This window comes from Hypanus sabinus, chromosome 2, assembly GCF_030144855.1.
Source record: "Hypanus sabinus isolate sHypSab1 chromosome 2, sHypSab1.hap1, whole genome shotgun sequence".
Taxonomy (NCBI): Eukaryota; Metazoa; Chordata; class Chondrichthyes; order Myliobatiformes; family Dasyatidae; genus Hypanus; species Hypanus sabinus.
The window spans coordinates 161,751,839-161,770,754 of NC_082707.1; the positions used below are offsets into that span (position 1 = coordinate 161,751,839).

Here is an 18,916-nt window from a genome sequence, read left to right on the forward strand (position 1 = left end):
AGCTTTTATTGAATGTTGAGTTTGTGTCTTCACATCCTGAGTGATGGGGGCACTTAATGATGGATCCCAAACTTTGCAGGAATCACTTTCTGAAGGTATCCACGATGCTAGTGAGGCAGTGGCCCCTCCATACCAGACAGTGGTGCAACCAGTTAGAATGCTCTTCATAGTACATCTTTGAAACTTGCGAGTATCCTTGGTGACATACCAATTCTCCTAATGAAATATAGCTGCTGTTGTGCCTTCTTTGTAATTGCTTCAATATGTTGGGCCCAGGATTGATCCTCAGAGATGTTGACACCAAGGAACGTGAAACAGCTCACCTTTCCACTTCTGATCCCTCGATGAGGACTGGTCTGTATTCCCTTGATTTCCCCTTTCTAAAGTTAACAATCAATTCCTTCGTTTTACTGATGTTAAGTGCAAGATTGTCACTGCAACATCACTAAACTAGCTGATCTATCTCGCTCCTGTACATCTCCTTATCAACAGCAATAGATGTGTTGTCAGCAAATGTATAGACGCCATGTGAGCAGTGCCGAGGCACATAATCATGGGTGTAGAGATAGTAGAGCAGTGAGCTAAGCATGCATCCTTGAGGGGCAATAGTCTTGATTGTCAGTGAGGAGGAGATGCCATTTCTAATCTGCACAGACTGTGGTCTCCCAGTAAGAAAGTCAAGGATCCAGCTGCAGAGGGAGGTACAGTGACATTGGAAACATTTAAGAAACTCTTAGATAGGTACATGGATGAAACAAAGTGGAGGGCTATGTGGGAGGGAGGGGTTAGATTGATCTGAGAGTAGGTTGAAAGGATGGCACAATATAGTAGGCTGAAGGGTCTGATTTATGCTGTATTTTTCTATGTTCTATGTTCAAAATTGGATTAATGAGTTGAATTCCAGAGGTGATGTGGAAGTGATCTACCTAGACATCAAACAGCATTTAACTGAGCATGTGATCACAGGACCAGATAAAACCTAAGTCAGTGGGCATCTATGGGGTGTACATTCTGGTAATTGGAGTCACATCTCACATGAATGAATAAATATATATATATAGATGGGTTTTACGGGTCAATCATCTCAACATCAAGAAATCACAGCAGAATTTCCTTAGGGCAATGGCCCAAATCCATCTATCTCCAGTTGCTTCATTAATGATTTTCCTTTCGTCATAGATAGCACTAATTGGAACTAAAATAAGCTGGTAGTAGAAGGAACGCATGTTTTGGGATGTGGATAAATAATTTTGTGCTGATGTTCTCAAACTTTTAATTTGAATTCATTCAGACAAGTGATAAATATTCCATACACCTCATGTGAAAACTTTAGGTAATTTGGGCAGAAGGTCAGCGGTCTCCCTGAGGAATTTCATGCAGTCCGGTGCAAAATGAGGATTCCCAAGCCCCTTCCCTGATAACTTAAGTGTGGTACTCCTTCACAATTTATTGAATAGATTTGTAATATCAATATCACTTTTGACAGCATTCTGGAAGCCCATACATAAGAATAATAATTGAAAGCCATTCTGGCCGCTAGCCTTGGAATGTTATTTGAAAAGTGATACTTTGTTTCATCTCATGTGTGACAGAAGGATTTTGCTGTTTTAATCATCTATGTGACCATCACTTAAATGTGAGGTCCAATTAATCAGATTAAGTCATTGAAGAAGTTCACAAAGTCACAGATCACACCTGCATATTATTTACAACATGTATGTATTAATGAATTACAATTAATATCTTTATAGAAGACACTGATGACTTGTTCAAATGTACATTGCTTGTAACATGAAGGAAAATATTATCTCAGTTATTACCATAATAAACAAAATGAAATTGCATACTATTGAAAATTAATTTCCATACTGTCTTGGATTGTTAATCTCCTAAAGCTCACATCCCTTCACCTACTGATCTCTCACAATGCTTTTTTATCTAGTGTTTTTTTTAAAGCACAGAATATTTTGCTGTCCCTCCAGGAGCTATTCTCGTTGACTTTGCTGTTTTCTGCTTGTAGTCCCACAAATGGTTGCCCTTTGAGATCACCTCATTCTTTCATGCAGACATTGGTCCACTTTCTACTTTCCAGACGTTCCTGTGCTCCATATCATCATCACTCTCTCATAACAAACTTGTGCCTCTAATTCCCATTCTATCTTTTGTCCAGCACTTTTAAATCAATTGCCACTAGCCCCAACATTTATTCTTGCACTCCTCAGCAAGTTTACTCTCAACTTTCTTTGCTCCATGGAGAATAGCCCCAACTTCACCAGCCAAATATCGAAGATGAACTTCTTCACCTCTGGAAATAATGAAGTAAATCACTTCTGCACACCTTTTGCCAGGAGGACTTTAATATCCTCCTGAAATAAGTCAGAACATCTCCAGTAAAGAATTCCCCTTCCGCCGCCATTAACTGCAGTCCCTCGAGGATCTATCCATGACATCCACATTGTGGCATCATCGTCATCTTTGACACGTACGGAAAACGCACCTCTTCTAACAATTCTCGTACGAACAGATTGCTTGCCTGACCATGCATATTGACCAGTGAGTTGACGAGCTTCAAAAATGTTGTGCGCTGATTTACACGTTTAGATGTTGACTTATCCTCAAAATATTGAGGCAGATGAAAGCCAGACGAACGGCTCGAGTTCTGGGGCATCTGAAGCATGAATTAGGAATATTCTGATGTTTTGTATGTTATTTTCGAAATGTTGGTGTCTACAACAATTCTGGCTACCGAAGAAATTCCCGGAAAACATAAAGGTACATTAAAGGTAATGTTATGTTTTCTGCCATTGTTTGTATCACTAGTTACATTAACAGATGGTGGAATAATATAATGTGCATTCAGCTTTCGTCCACTAGATTGCCAAAATAAATTTAGCCTATATTTCTCAAAGGAATTAATCAACAAACTTGTTCAATTTCAACGGAGACTCAGTTTCTCTTCAGAGAACCCACCTACGTTTTTGGGGGGACAATTGAAGTTATCAACATCTGGCTGCTGTGGAGATTTCTTAAATTGTGGAAATGCTGAAATGCTGAAAAATCTCAATTCCAGGAACACAGACAAGAACTCAAATGAGTACTTCTCAAATGGTCTCACTTCAAGTCTAAAAGCAATGAAAAGAATGACCACGTCGTTTCTTCTCATTTCCTCGTTGGCTTACTCCTGGTTGCCTTCTTGGGAATACGGAGGCCTAATCACGTGAATAAAAAATAATTGAAATTAGCTAAATCACAGAAGTTAACCTGGCACTGAAGCATCGACATAATCGGCATCCTAAAATACAACAAAGTATCCTTTAGCAAAATCTCAAAATAAAATTGACTTATTTTCAAAACCCTGTCAATTCTGCCAAAATGTCCATTAATATATTCATACCGAAAGACTTTTCTCAGAGGTCAAAATGCGGCAATTAAGGGTCTCGATGAAAATAAACTTTCACGTAAAACAACAATTGATCATGTCCCTGTTATTTTCCAAGAAGAAACTGTCTTTCAGTAATTCACTTAATTTTATCGGGGTAGAAACACTAAATAAAATGCCTGTGTCGTTAGTGTTTGAAAGAAATAAATTCAATTTTAAAAATTGTTCTGTGTGCAATTGTGATTTCTCAATAATCTGGTTGACCATTTAAATTTACTGTGTAAAAGTACCGTGAAAAGCAGACGTGAAGGCTTCAGTTAAATATACCTATATGATAACACTAGTCGTTTATGAGACAACATTAGTGCCCACATATAAATTTGTACAAAAATATTTATTCTTTGCATTCATCAGTGTTTTGGTCACATATGATTCACGGCCATTATGCGTGCACAACCTTCATCTACTTGTAAACAATTGAAAATTGAAATTGCAAACAGTTGAAAATTCGGTAAGGGGTTAATAACAGGAAAATGTGGGACGTGGAATATTCACTCTTAGCGGGTTTCATGAAATCATGCGCCAAATCGATTATTTATTGTCAACAATATTTAGCGAGGCGACCTCAACAGTGATATTTCCAAGCAAGCAGAAGCCCAGAGCTCTAGTTAAAACTTTTGCACTTTGCTATCTCTCATTTTTGAACCGCGAGATTTTTATGTAATCTATTATTCTCCAACCTTTATATACCGATTGCGGTGCCGCGAGGATGGACAGTCCGAGCTCACCAATGAGCAGGCGAATTTGAATTCCGCCCGGATGGGATGGCCAATCAAAAAGTCGCTGAGTGGCGGTGGGTGGAACAGCAGGTGAAGGGTTTAATGCGAGGCGACTGCAGCGGAGGCAGCTGCCTGCGATCTCGGGTGTGCAGCAGTAAAGCTTTCAATATTGCTGAATTCAGGGACCGGCGCGCTCTGCCGCCGGGTTTGCAATTACCCCCAATGGAAGAAATGGAAGAGGAGCTCAAATGTCCGGTGTGCGGCTCTTTTTTCCGAGAGCCCATCATCTTGCCCTGCTCTCACAACCTGTGCCTGGCTTGCGCTCGCAACATCCTGGTCCAGACGCCCGAAGCCGAGTCCCCTCAGAGCCGTGCCTCGGGATCCGACTATGACTACCTGGACCTGGACAAGATGAGCCTGTACAGCGAGGCCGACAGTGGCTACGGCTCGTACGCCGGCTTCGCGAGCGCGCCGACCACTCCTTGCCAGAGGTCACCGAACGGTGTGAGGGTCTTCCCGCCGTCACCGGCCGTGCCTCCCCGCAACTCGTGCATCACCTGCCCGCAGTGCCACCGCAGCCTGATCCTGGACGAGCGGGGCCTCCGCGGCTTTCCCAAGAACCGCGTCCTTGAGGGCATCATTGACCGTTACCAGCAAAGCAGGGCCGTGGCCCTCAAGTGCCAGTTGTGCGAGAAGGCGCCGAAGGAAGCCACCGTCATGTGCGAGCAGTGCGATGTCTTCTACTGCGAGGCTTGTCGCCTGAGGTGCCATCCTCCCCGCGGGCCGCTGGTCAAGCATCGCCTGGTGCCGCCGGCACAAGGCAGGATCTGCAGGAGGCTGAGCCCGCGCAAGATCTCCACCTGCACCGACCATGAGCTGGAGAACCACAGCATGTACTGTGTCAACTGCAAGGCGCCCGTCTGTTACCAGTGTCTGGAAGAGGGCAAGCATGATAGTCATGAAATGAAGGCGCTCGGGGCAATGTGGAAACTTCATAAGGTGAGAATTAGGACGGCAGAAAATTGGGTTACCTCTTGCCTGCTGTCTTAGTTTGGTTCTTCACAGCTGACTGACAATGATTCTTCACAGCATTACCCCGCCGCCCTCGTTAGTGTCCTAACGTACTATTGGGGGTGAGCGCCTCAAATCTTGATCCTACAGGAATGGGTACTGTTTCTCCCCCCCCCCCACACCCCCCGCACATTTAGGATTGTGCAGTATAACCAGAGATAGTTTTCTTATTTTTCCTCTGTACGGTGCCCTTCCCCAGTAAAGAAAGGGAACAACGCATTCTATTGTTGTGGTGCTCCTTTCATCGAATGGAGTCATGCAGCTGTAGGTTAATTATATATCATTTGCTGCTTTCAAATAATTCTTATTTCAATCGTTTTGCAAAGGTTTACATGATGCTGTTGTTGGCCAGCTTGTGACGGTGGGAGTTACTTTAACAGCGTGAATTTCAAACGGCGTGTCGTTCCTTCTTCCTTCATGTGCCCAGTTACAAATGCTGCCGTTTCATAGTGACAGCTATTCAAGTATTTGAGCTGAGAGCAGCAGCTGCTTTACGCTGCAGGAATCTTCAGAATATCCCGGTTGCAGGGTACGTTAGAAAATTAAAGGAGCGTGATTTCAGAGAATAAAATTGTTTGTACAATTATGTAGAATAATATACTCGCCGAAAATATATTACACATTTGGAGGTTACTGGAAAAGGAGCTGTCCAGCAAGGAATGCCCCGCACTATGTCCATAATCCTGCTGGTTATTCACGTTCACACGTTCCTGTACCCTTTTAAATGCTACGAGCGTCTCTGCGTTTACAACCCTTCTACGCATTGTATTCCAGACCCTTCCAACCTTTGAATGAAAAAAAAAAGCTGCTTCTCATCCCTCCTCGAGGCAATCTTTCAATATTTTTAAATTGATGCTTCGGGGTTTTGACCTTGTCTACATACAGAGTAATATGTTAAGGTTTAAAGGTCTTTCCCATTTACTCAATCCATGTCCATTATGTCTACCTCAGTCACTTCTAAAAACAATGGCAGCATCTCCAGCCTTTCCTCCTGATTAAAACAAATTCAGCCCTTGTATCTTCACATAAATCTTGATTGCACTTCCCTCAAGTGCAATTATATCTTCTCGATAATGTTTTGCTCAAATTGTAATTTTAATTTGACTAACAAGAAAAATTGCAAAAGCGCAGCTCCATCTGATTAATGAGTTAACAGGTAGAGCGATACTGGCTGTTTTTAAAAGATGTCATCCCTGGCTCCATTGATAGCACACCCACTGGAGCTGGATCCACAGCCACTGCTGAAGTCGTAAAGACAAAATTCTCCGCGGAGGTTCTGCTGCAGTACTAAGTGGGAGTATTAAACAAAGGCTCACCCTGCTCTGTCAGGTGGATATTTTAAAAATCCGCAGCAGAGTCTCAAAGAAAAAAATGGGAACTACTTGTATTGCATACGTAAGTACAGTTAAATCATTTAATGGGAAGGTTTTTAGGGTTTCAATTTTGGCCCTTTCAGAATCCTATTAGTTACCACTTTACAGACACACCATTTTTATCAGGATAAATGCCAGCCCAATTCTGAAGAATTCTGAATTATAATTCTGAATTAAGAATTATAATTCTGAAGAAAATGAATTAACTGTCTTTATTTTTTAGACAATTACAATTAGCTTTACATTTGTTGGTGGAGTTGAGATGGTGTAGAAAAATCTGCTATTGGTGTTGTTGGATTTGGTTGGCACAGTTTTTCCCTGGGTTTTTTTTTACTAAGATCTCTTAGAGATTCTTTCATGCAACTTAGCAGATGGCCTGTCTTTTCTAGTTGTTGATATTAAAGTGTGTTTGGAGCACAGTAAAGCAAATGTGGTTCTGCTTTCCCAACCCCCGCTACAGCCTATGACCCATATTGTTCACAGCCATCAGCTGTAAGCTAATGAGAAGAGTCTCATTTTCTTCCATTCTTGGCACTTTATGGAGGTTAGTTTAATTCCATTAGTCTCTTGTTACTATTCACTTCATACTAGATAGTGTAGGCCATAAAAAATAAGCAGAGTTTGATAAACATTTCTAATATCAGAAAAATATTAATTTTAGTTTCTGTTTTTGGTATTTTTGTTTCAGTATTACCTTATATTTAATGTCAGTGTGCCACTGCCTTTTTAAAGTTTGGGGTATAATTTATTGTTGCCATTTACTTCATTGATGATGCTAATTAGAATGAAACTGGCTGCATTTGCATATGGTACAAAAGAAAACTTCAAGCAGTTGTATGCCACCATTCCTATGAATAGATTTTTTAAGATAGCTACTTCTATTAATCGCGAATCGAATTTTATGCACATTATTGGGACTTCTTATCCATTATTGGTGCCTTCTTATTCATATTGTTTCACAAAATGGTATTTGTGAATATATAAAAAATTTGGATTTATTGCAAATTTCAGTGTCGACATTGATAATTTAGTTAGATTTTTCAACATGTTTTTCAGTCATTTGTCTATAAAACAGCCCAATATAAATATTTGCTTAATGTAGGGGCTGAGAGACTTGAGCAATGCCTTTTAAACCTGTTATCACTTTCAAAAGAGGCATATAGAAACTAGTTTAGCACTAAAGCCCAAATTCCAGTAGATATAGAGTAGGGCTTCTACTTGACCTAAGGTCTGGATATTCTTCCTTGACTGCATGGCCACCTAATCTAAATGGAAATGTGTGTCAGACTGCATAAATACAGTTTTCTGATGTTGAAAGTACATTGGGAGAATGTTGATTAATTTGCTGGAAAACAGTTGCCTTTGTAAGGAGTTATGGTTCTAATGACTTTGTTTTGCCAGTGGAATAGGGATGCACAATATAAGGCAAAGGCATATAGTTGTGGATTAATTTTCTGACAGCCATTTAACCTGTTCATAAATGTCTTTTTTCCCCCACAATATTTTACTTGCATTTTAATACCACAAAATACAGCTTTTACCTTCCTGTACTTTCTTATATTTTTCAGAAAATACATAAGTTGCTGTATTAACACAACAAACAACACACACAAAAAAAGCTTCTCCTATTTCAACAAGTGGTAATCTATAAATAAAAATGTGTAAAATTTAACAGGTATTTATAATACAATTCAAAAATCAATAAATAAATAATATAAATTTTCTACAAATTTTGGAAGCTGTATTGTCTACAGAAAGTAATACTCTTTTAACCTTCTGTTAAGTCCAAATCCTTTTCATAGTTAATGAAGGATCTCCATAGCAAGATGGGTCTTCTTAGCAAAGTACTTTCCTTTCTCCTTGACATTTGCACCTTATTCAACACTAACTTGAATCAGATTCGGATTACATATGTGGTCATACAACAAATGCATGTGATGCATTTAGTGTGGTAATATCGTATCACTCTCACTTGCCACTTCCACAGCTGGCTAGCAGTCTTGCGAAAAGGAGAGCTGAATATGTGAGTCTTTCATAGCCTTTCCAACAGCAAGCCTCATGTAGTACCTCCTTGCTGGCAACACACGGAACCTGAACTCCTTTCAGACTCGGGCTGAACTTCAGAGGATGGGGAAGAGCTCTGTACCCTGCACACATAGCACACAGGCCCACCAGTGTGTGGACATGCCCTGGTGCTGGTGAACCAGATCCCCACCTATGGGTAAATAGCCCCTCTGTCTTGTGTGCAGCCTCGGAGAGACGAATGCTACAAGAGTAAACCCCGACAGCAAATCTGGAATGGAGCTCCTAAGGCGGCTGGATATCATTGAGCATCCTTCCGGCAGCTCCTGTAGCCAAGCTAGTGCCAAACATATTGCTTATAAGCTTTCCTTTGGACTACACTGGTGAGGCCGAGGGGGGGGGGGCAGGTCTTGATAACTGGGCATCTCAGGATCTCCAGACCTTCCAGCCAGGCTTGTGATGATGATCATCACCCATTGTCCTTCGAGACAGACGGATGCCAACCACACAACAAAATCTGCCAATCTTGGTCCAGAAAACAGCTGAAAAACACACTCTGTATGTATATCTATTTGAAGATTGGAAGCTTAAGCTGCCATCGAAAGTTGACGATTGATGTTTTACTGATCATTCCTTTTTTTTAAAAAAACTCATTTAATATCTCACCTGGGCAGGGGTTCCCAGCCATTTTTTCTACCATGAAAGTATAGGGAAAGGAGTTACAATGCTTTTCCTTCCTCTTTCCCCTCTTTCTAACCACCCCATCCAATCTTAAGATCAATTCAGGGAGAAAGCATCCAGTGACTTGTGAAAGTATTCTGTCCCCAGTTCACATGAATGAGTATTACAACCAGGGACTTCGATCAATTTAACTGAGAATTTTTATTTGTGAATCACATACTCCTTTATTCACATTAGAGCTGAAAAAAGAGGAACAATTGTAAAGCATGAACAACTAAAGATTCAAAAAACTGAAATGTCAGCAGTTCAAAAGTATTCATCCACCTTTGGTCAGTATTCAGTTGAACCATCTCTTGAAGCTATTATAGCCACTGGTATTTTTGGTTAAGTCTATTAGCTTTGCACAATGCGATGGAGCATGATTTCCCCATTCCTCCTTGCAAAATTGCTCAAGCTATGCCAGGGTAGTTGAGGAGAAGTGGTAGTTAGCAAGTCTGAGGTCTTGCCAGAGATGTCTGATCGGTTTAAAGTCAAGATTCTGACTGGGCTATTCAAGGACATCAATTTTCTTCATTTGAATCCACTCCATGATTGCTCTGGCAGTGTAGTCTGGGTTATTGTCCTGCTGAAAGATGAACTTCCTGCCCAGCTTAAGCTTTCTAGCAGAGGCAAGCAGGTTTTGATGTAGTATTTCTCTGTATTCAGAAGCATTAATCTTTCCATCAATCCTGACCAGATTTCCAGTCGCTGCTGCTGAAAAGCATCCCCTTAACAAGATGCTACTTCCACAATGTTTTACAGTAGGGACGTAATGCACAGCATTATATTTACGCCACACATACCACTTAGTGTTCAGGTCAAAAAATTCCACTCTAGTCTCATTTGACCTGAAGACCTTCTTCCACATCTTTACTGTATCTTCTAAGTGACGTCTTGTAATGTCTTTACAAGCTTTTTTTAGTGGTATGTGAGAAGACATTTATTTGCTTTCTGTTTTGACATGTAACTTCCCCCATCAGGGCTCTTCTTTCAACCTTTGGTCGTCAATCTTTTAGAAGGTCACCTAAAGAAAATAGTTTTGCTTGATCCGTAACAGGGTTTAATTTGAAATTTAGTAAGAGGAACATTTGGTCAGAACTCCTGTACCTAGATATGTACGAGAAACATAATACTATAATGGTTTATGGAAGTTCCATAAAATTATTGTAACCATTTCCTTTGAATGTTAATATAAATAAGTTATATGATGGGTCTTATACTTAATTAACTTTGAAAAATGTTCATGCATAAGAAAATGAAAAGTAATTCATAAACGCAAACACGAGAAAATCTGCAGATGCTGGAAGATCAAGCAACACGCACAAAGTGCTGGTGGAACGCAGCAGGCCAGGCAGAATCTACAGGAAGAATTACAGTCGCCATTTCGGGCTGAGACCCTTCATCAGGACTAACTGAAAGAAGAGATAGTAAAAGATTTGAAAGTGACTGTACTTCTTCCTGTAGATGCTGCCTGGCCTACTGCGTTCCACCAGCATTTTGTGTGAAGAAATTCATAAAGGCCAGTAATGGAAAGAGCATTTTATTGAGGACAAAATGAAGAATCATGGTGAGTCTCAAGATATAACGTGTAAATTGCTGTCATATACTAGAGCAATCTGAAAATTTGCCAGAATTCTGTAATAACGTTTCATATTTCCAGTTTTGTGAATATTAATGTTGTAATTGTCTGCTTCTTTACGGGGATTCCAGTAATCAAGTGGTATGATAGTGTAGTATTTACTGTAACACTGTTACAGCACCAGTGACCTGACTTCAATTCAGCTGCTGTCTGTAAGGAGCAGTGCTTCTTCCCCATGATCGATTTCTTTCCTCCAGGTGCTCTGGTTTCTTCCCACAATACAAATACATGCAGGTTAATTGGTCTCATGCATGTAATTGGGCAGTATAGGTTCACTGGGCCAGAAGGGGACCTGTACTGTGCTGTACCTCTAAATTAAAAATGTAAAAAAATCCAGTTTGTAACTGTCTGATCAGTAGCATTCTAATTCTGTTTTCAGTTGTTATCATGACTTTGAGAGCTGGAGCAACCACTTTTGGCTGGAGAGAGGAGGGAGGGCTATTTTCAATAATTTCTCCTTGGGCTCCTCCCACTTCCTTCAAACAAAAGGGGTACCCATGAGCAATCGCATGGGTCCCTGTTTGTCAGCCATGTGGAACAGTCTATGTTCCAAGCCTACACTGGTGACTGTCCCACACTTTTCCTACGCTACATTGATGATTGTAATGGTACTGCTTCCTGAACCCATGCTGAACTTGTCAACTTCATCCACTTTGCCTTCAACTTCCACCTGCACTCTGCCCTCAAATTCACCTGTTCTTTTATCGACACCTCCCTTCTCATTGTCTGTACCTCTGGAGACAGTTTATCCACTGATGTCCATTACAAATCCATGGACTCTCACATCTACCTAGACTACACCTTGTCCCACCCTACTACTTGTAAAAATGTCATCTCACTTTCTCAATTCCTATGTCTCCGCTGCATCTGCTCTCAGGATGAGGCTTTTCATTCTGGAGCAAAGGAGATGTCCTCCTTTCTTAAAGAAAAAGGGGCTTCCCTTCCTCCACTATCAGCGCTGCTGTTGACTGCAACTCTTCCATTTCACGCACATCTTCTCTTAACCCGTCCTCCTGCCATCCCACTAGGGATAGGGTTCCTTTTATCCTAACCTACCACCCCACCAGCCTCAGAACCCAGCACATAATTCTCCAAAACTTCCGCCACTTCCTACGGGATCCCACCACCAAGCACATCTTTCCCTTCCCCCCCCCCCCCACTTTCTGCCTTCTGCAGGGATCGCTCCCTACACAACTCCCTTGTCCATTTGCCCCTCCCCACTGATCTCCCTCCTGCCACTTATCCTTTCAAGCAGAGCAAGTGCTGCACCTGCCCCTACACCTCCTCCCTCACCATCATCCAGGGCTCTAAACAGTCCTTCCAGGTGAGGTGACACTTCACCTGTGAGTCTGTTGGGGTCATTTACTGTGTTCAGTACTCCTGGTGAGGCCTCCTGTGCATCAGTGTGACCTGACATAGATTGGGAGACCACTTCGTCAAGCATCTACACTCCATTTGCCAGAACAAACGGCATCTCCCCGTGGCCACCCATTTTAATACCACTTCCCATTCCCATTCCAGTACGTCCACCCATAGCCTCCTCCACTGTCATGATGAGGCCACACCTTGGAAGAACAACACCTTGTATTCCGGCTGGGTAGCCTCCAACCTGATGGCATGAACATCGATTTCTCAAACTTCTAGTAATGCCCACCAAACCTCACCCCCCACTTACGTCATGTCCCATCCCCTTTTCACTCTCTCACCTCTTCTCACCAATTAACTTTCACCTATCACCTGGTGGTTCTCTCTCCCCTCACCCATTCATCATTTAAATATACTTCTCAGCTTTTACCCCCAGTCCTGCCAAAGGGTTTTGGCCCGAAACATCAACTGTATTTTTATTCCATAGATACTGCCTGGCCAGCTGAGTTCCTCCAGCATTTTGTGTGTGTTGCTCAGATTACTAGCATCTGGAGATTTTCTCTTGTTAGGGCTATTTTCCCATTGGAATAAAAGACCGCTGGCTGAAATTTTTGCAGACACCTTTTTGCCTGCAATATGCTGCTACACAAAGGCTGCTGAGCATGAAAAGTGACAGCAAATAATGGTGTCACTTGAGCAAGGCTTTGATTGCTCAACAGATTCAGACAGTGAGTATCATGGTTTCAGTTTGGTTCTTAGATCTGCTGGTTTCAGAAAATCAGGTGGTTATGTCATAGTTGACTTTGGTACCTGTCAGCTAGTTTATGGAAAAGTGGTCAGTGTTCTGAATCTCATTTGTCAATCTACATCACATTTCTGAAAAGTACATGAATCCATCTCAGTTTTCCTTTTATTGCATGATTTTTTTTTGTACCTTATATAGATTTTTGTCTTTGCACTGTGCTGCTGCTGCAAAACAACAATTTTCACATTAAAAACACAAGATTCTGCAGATGCTGGGAATCTTGAGCAACACACACAAAATGCTGGAGAAACTCCAGGTCAGGCATCACCAATAGCGGTGAATAAACCATTGACATTACAGGCAGAGACCTGTCATCAAGGCTGGAAAGGAAGGGGAAATAATAAGAAGGTGGAGGGGGAGGGGAGGACCACAAGCTGGCAGGTGATAGATGAAACAAGGTTGGGGAAAAGAGGTGAAATAAAAAGTCGGGAGGTGATAGGCACAAGAGATAGAGCTGAAGAAGAATGTTATATGTTGGTATTATTCTTATTTCTGGGAATATCAAAAGAATGTATGTTCAACCTTCAGTCCACAGTGAATAAGGTGGTATTTTCCACACACTTTAGCCATAGGTATGGAAGTATAGTAGCTTCAAGGCAGAAAAATATTGAAGTTGGAGTATGTGAAACTATATTTTAATAATGAGTCTGTTTCTGAGTTGAGTAGATGGATTTTAAAAACAACACAAATTTCAGAAATCATTTGTAGCAGTATATATATAGTTCAGAAATGGTGAACTATTGGCCATATTGTGAGATTTCGTGATCCCCAATTTCATTTTAAAATAACAGGATTCTTATTTCTTGCATTTACAGTAAAACTAGGACTTGATATCCAAGTGTTGTGGTTCACATCTATTAGAGGAAAATGATCCAGAATTAAGATCATCTGTGAGTTTGTGTCTTTATAAGTTTAGTGGAATTTTGCCAACCAGTATATCAGACTCTGATTTATAGCCACTTCACAGCAATGGGATTAGGAATAGCCATGCAGGGCTCCCATCTGCAGATAGGCCTGTGATCTTCTCATATGGGTGCAATGGCAAGAGTTAAGTCATGGATAAATTGCGGAGATCGAACCTGGGTCAATGAGAACAGTGACCTTAAATAGTTTTGATGTTAAGGACTTCAGGATTGAAGAGTTAAAATTTTTAAGAAGAGGTCTTTTGAACAAGGAAATTGAATATCTGGTCCTGTAGTATGGAAGGAAGGCAAATGCAATGTTAACATTCATTTCAAGAGGGCTGGAATATAAAAATGAGGTTGTAATGCTGAGACTTTACAGGCATTGGTCAAAACACATCTGGAATATTGTAAATAGTTTTGTGTCCCATATGTAATAAAAAAAATGATGTGCTGCCATTGGAGAGGGTCCAGAGGAAGTTCACAAGAATGATCCCAGAAATGAAGGGTTAATGATTCCAGGAAGGGTTAATGTATGGAGACAGTTTGATGGTTCTGAACCTGTACTTGCTGGAGTTAAGAAAAACTTGGGGGGGGGGGGGTGCGGTGTTGTCTCATTGAAATCTATTGAATATTAAAAGACCTAGATAGAATGGATGTGGTGTAGTTGTTTCCAATAGTGGGAGAGTCTAAGACAGAGGACACAGCCTGAGAATAGAATTACACTTCTTTAGAACAGAGATGAGGAGAAATTTCTTTCACCAGAGGGTGATAAATCTGTGGAGTTAATTGCCACAGATAGCTGTAGAGGCCTAGTTATTGGATATATTTAGTGAAAGTTGATAGGTTCTTGAGTAGTAAGGACATCAGAGTGTCAAAGGTTATGAGAGGGATAATCAATCAGCCATTATGGAATAATGAAGCAGACTAGATGGGCCAAATAGCCTGCTTGTACTTCTATATCTTATAGCCTGTAAGTAGGTTACGGCACCATTCAAAGGAATAGAATCATCATTGGGAGCTTTATGGGGTTGTGGGGATGAGGGTGGTGGGTGTTGAAGGAAAAGGAGTGGACTATGTTTAAAAAATTATTAGTATGGAAAAGGAAGAAGGCTCAAGAAATATTATGGAGGGAAACTCAAAAGTAAAACAAAATATGCCTTTGTTCTGAACCCCAATCCTCATCCCTCACTACACAGAATATCAACGCAGACATTTTGCATTGATTTCCCCCATTGCCAGTAATTTGTTTTGGTGTTTTTATTTTAACTTTTGAGTGCATGTTATGATTTAAAAGGGAAAGATTATTTGCAAGAATTTTGCATTTTTAAAAGATCACATTAATTAGAATTTAAAAGATCATTAATTAGTTGCAGGGTGGTTATAGAATATAGCATGTTACAGTGCAAGCAGCGAGTCAAGAGCTCCATGTAAGCCATCTACTCTAATTTCATCCCCCTTAATCTTTAATATTCTTAAAACAAGCTATCCATCTTCCTTAAGATTGTATATAAATGCTGTGCTGCAATTATTGAAAAACAGTTTAATATTCAAATGTGCACATATTTTCAAAAAAGATTGATCCATTTTCATTGTATGGCATTTGCCTCGTTTGTCCAAATGTCATTACCTATTTATTCAGAACCACTGACAGCTCCCCGCTGCAGAGGAGCATTTTGATCGCATTTCTGGATGGAAAAAGACAGTTGACATTTCGGGTCAAGGCCCTTCATCTGGTCTGTCGGCTGCTTGTTTCGCTCCACAAATGCTATCTGACCTCCTGAGTTCCTCAAGCAGCTTTTTTTTTGCTCCATATTCCAGCATCTGCCTTCCCTTCATTGATTCACGCAGTGCTGCTTCCGGGCCAACAACGTAAACCTTAAAGCAATAAGTTTTAAAAAAAAGCTTGTTTAGTATTCAGTCAAAAAGATAACATGGTTACTGGAATATTTTATTGATCTACAGTAATGGAGTTGCTTGACGTAAGACTGAAATGAGGAGGGCATGGATCAATACTTTCTTTTGTGAAAGGTTTGGTTTCAGGGCTTTTACAATTGACAGAAGTGATGGGATGTGTGTTGAGAGGGTAAAGCTGCATATAACCTTGTTTGACTCTATTCTACATCATAGCCTGAGGTCCATTACCCCTCCCTCCATTATTGTCACCATCTAAATAGAATCATGACTTTACTGTGTGGGGCAATTAAGAGCTCAGAATGAAGTACACTGGTACATTGTGTTCATTGGAATGAATGCACCATGTCACTTGCTGGCCAATAATGGTTATCATTCTGAAGGTTAGGGTTTGTAATTTTAGATCTAATGATTCATTTTTGTCAGACTATAGTACTCTGTGTCAGCTTTGTCTTTTACTGGTTCAGTCTTGTTAATAGGGACTATTTAAGTATTGGTATCTTTGTGATTTTATTAAGTATTTAACTGTCCTATTTCATCACAACATGCTAATATTTCATGGTCATTAGAGTAATATGTATTTTTAATGAAGCCTAGGGGAAATTGGAAATTGAAAGAAAATTAATTTTGGTGCTGCTTTGGACAAGGGATATTATTCATTGGTTAAACCTCATTTTAAATGAACCCCCCGAGAACTAGTCACCAGAAATCAAATTTAAAAATTGAACAAATATTACTTTGTTTTCTTTGGGAAAAAAGCTAAGTGATCCCCATCAGACATTTTGATCAGCAATGAAAAAATATTACATAGAAATATAAATCTTTCTGTTATCACAAATGATCCCAGAACTTGTAAATCATTAAAATAACAAATCGATTTACATTGAATTTTTCTGACATTTGATGATCTTATTATTCATTGTTTAGAGGATGTGGGCACCAAAATCGAAAATTACAATTTGCCTCAATTTGGAATTAACATTTTGCATTAGATTTAATGAAACAAAACATTTCCTCAAACCTAAATAAGTGTGTTAAAGTGTTTAGATTTGAGGAAAGACGAGGATTCCTAAGAAAGAGCATACTTTGCATGGAAATCGCTATGTATAATGAAATTGGGTTCAACATATAATTGGATTATTTAATACATTGTAGTTATGGCCACTTATTTAGACTGCATTTTTGTTGCTAGGAATTTAACTGAATAACATAATTGTTTTAGTAGTCAGCAATATTTCATAATTATTTTATCATATACCTTAGTGCTTGTGTGACTTTATGTGCACATTTTCCCACTAGAGTGAGAACTAACGTCAAAAATAATTATGGGCATTTGGTTGAAACATATTCAGATGATTTGAGAGCTATACAAATGAATTTCTTTTAGCAAAATCCACCATTAATTTAAAGCTGAATCTGATGTAGTCTGAATTGTGCTCAATTATGTTATGGACTTTGCAACATCATGATTATCAAAAAGCTTTGTTAATTCAAAAAAAACGCAAGACTGCAGTAAGATCTTTGATGACAATAAATTAGTTCTGATAATTTAACAATGCTGCAAAGGCAGGTTGAAGTTCTCTATGTTTGATCATAACTGCAGGGTAGCCGAAATACGTATTTCAGTTCAGGCTTTGGATGAATCAGTATCTTGATTTTGCCCCAAATACTTTTACATGTGTGAATTTTGTTTTTTTTTGTTGCACTGTGCATGAATTGATATATAAGAGGCATTGATTATGTGGGTAGTCTGAGGCTTTTTCCCAGGGCTGAAATGGCTAGCACGAGAGGGCACAGTTTTAAGGTGCTTGGAAGCAGGTACAGAGGAGATGTCGGGTAAGTTTTTTTTTTATGTAGAGAGCGGTGAGTGTGTGGAATGGGCTGCCGGCAATGGTGATGGAGGCGGATACAATAGGGTCTTTTAAGAGACTCCTGGATAGGTATATGGAGCGCAGAAAATTAGAAGGCTATGGGTAACCCTAGGTAATTTCTAAGTTAGGGACATGTTTGGCACATCTTTGTGGGCAGAAGGGCCTATATTGTGCTGTGGGTTTTCTATGTTTCTATAAATAAAGTGGGAGATGAAAGAATGCTGAAGTTACAATTTTATTTACTTTGTTTTGCGACAAAGCCTTGAAATTATTGTTGACTTTGTGCCAAAATACAGCAGGTTCATATCTATGTTCAGAGATGGGTTATGAGAATTGTAGCATCAGGGAATGAGATTGAAATGGTTTCAAGACCTGTAAGAGAAAATTATTTACAACCTCTCTGATTATTTAATGCTACAGAAGTAAAGCAATATTCTGTCTCATTTGCTGGATCTCTAATTTTAAAAGCCTGCTTGCTCTGTTCAGCCAGAGATTTGTTGCAACTAATCCAAGCCTTTCATGATCTGATTTATTTTTTCCAAATGCCCTCTTCCACCCCCTTTCCCCACCACAAGGAGAAAAGAACAATATAATGCAGCATTTCTTTATTGATTTGCTTTGCAACACCTGGTTTAGAATAATGAAGACTTTTGGTTTCTGAGGATCAAATGGAAGCTCAAGCAAGTAATAGCCTTTCAGACATTCCTAATTTATTCTGTAGTTTCAGTAGTGGTCTGCAGTGAAATAACTTTGTTAGCAGTTGTAAGTTGATAGCTTATCTACACAAATAGATCGGTTGGATTGTCCATCAGAAATGAACAGTGAGAAGTATAACAAAACAAAATGAGAATACAATACAATTTGGTATTTGTTAAAATTATTGCATGTAAAATTTTAATAATTGATTATCTGGAAATTTTTATGTTTGCCATTCTTACAGTTTGTTGGAATGTATAGAGCTGACTAATACAAACATGCTTTGTTTCATAGCAATCATGCAAAGTGATGAGTATTTTGAGAAATCTGCAATTTAGGTAATGTATTTTATGTTAGCTCAAACTGAGATTAAGGAGCAG

General features: G+C 39.8%; 1 protein-coding gene across 2 annotated transcripts in view; it reads left to right on the plus strand.

The window, feature by feature from the left end:
• Positions 1-4,380: 4,380 nt before the first annotated feature.
• trim9 (tripartite motif containing 9) overlaps positions 4,381-18,916 on the plus strand; it is a 56,284-nt gene continuing 41,748 nt past the window's right edge. For both annotated transcript variants that reach the window (XM_059990543.1, XM_059990550.1), the window contains exon 1: positions 4,381-5,157. In XM_059990543.1, the coding sequence (XP_059846526.1) occupies positions 4,381-5,157 (777 nt within the window). The remainder of the gene's footprint in view (positions 5,158-18,916) is intronic.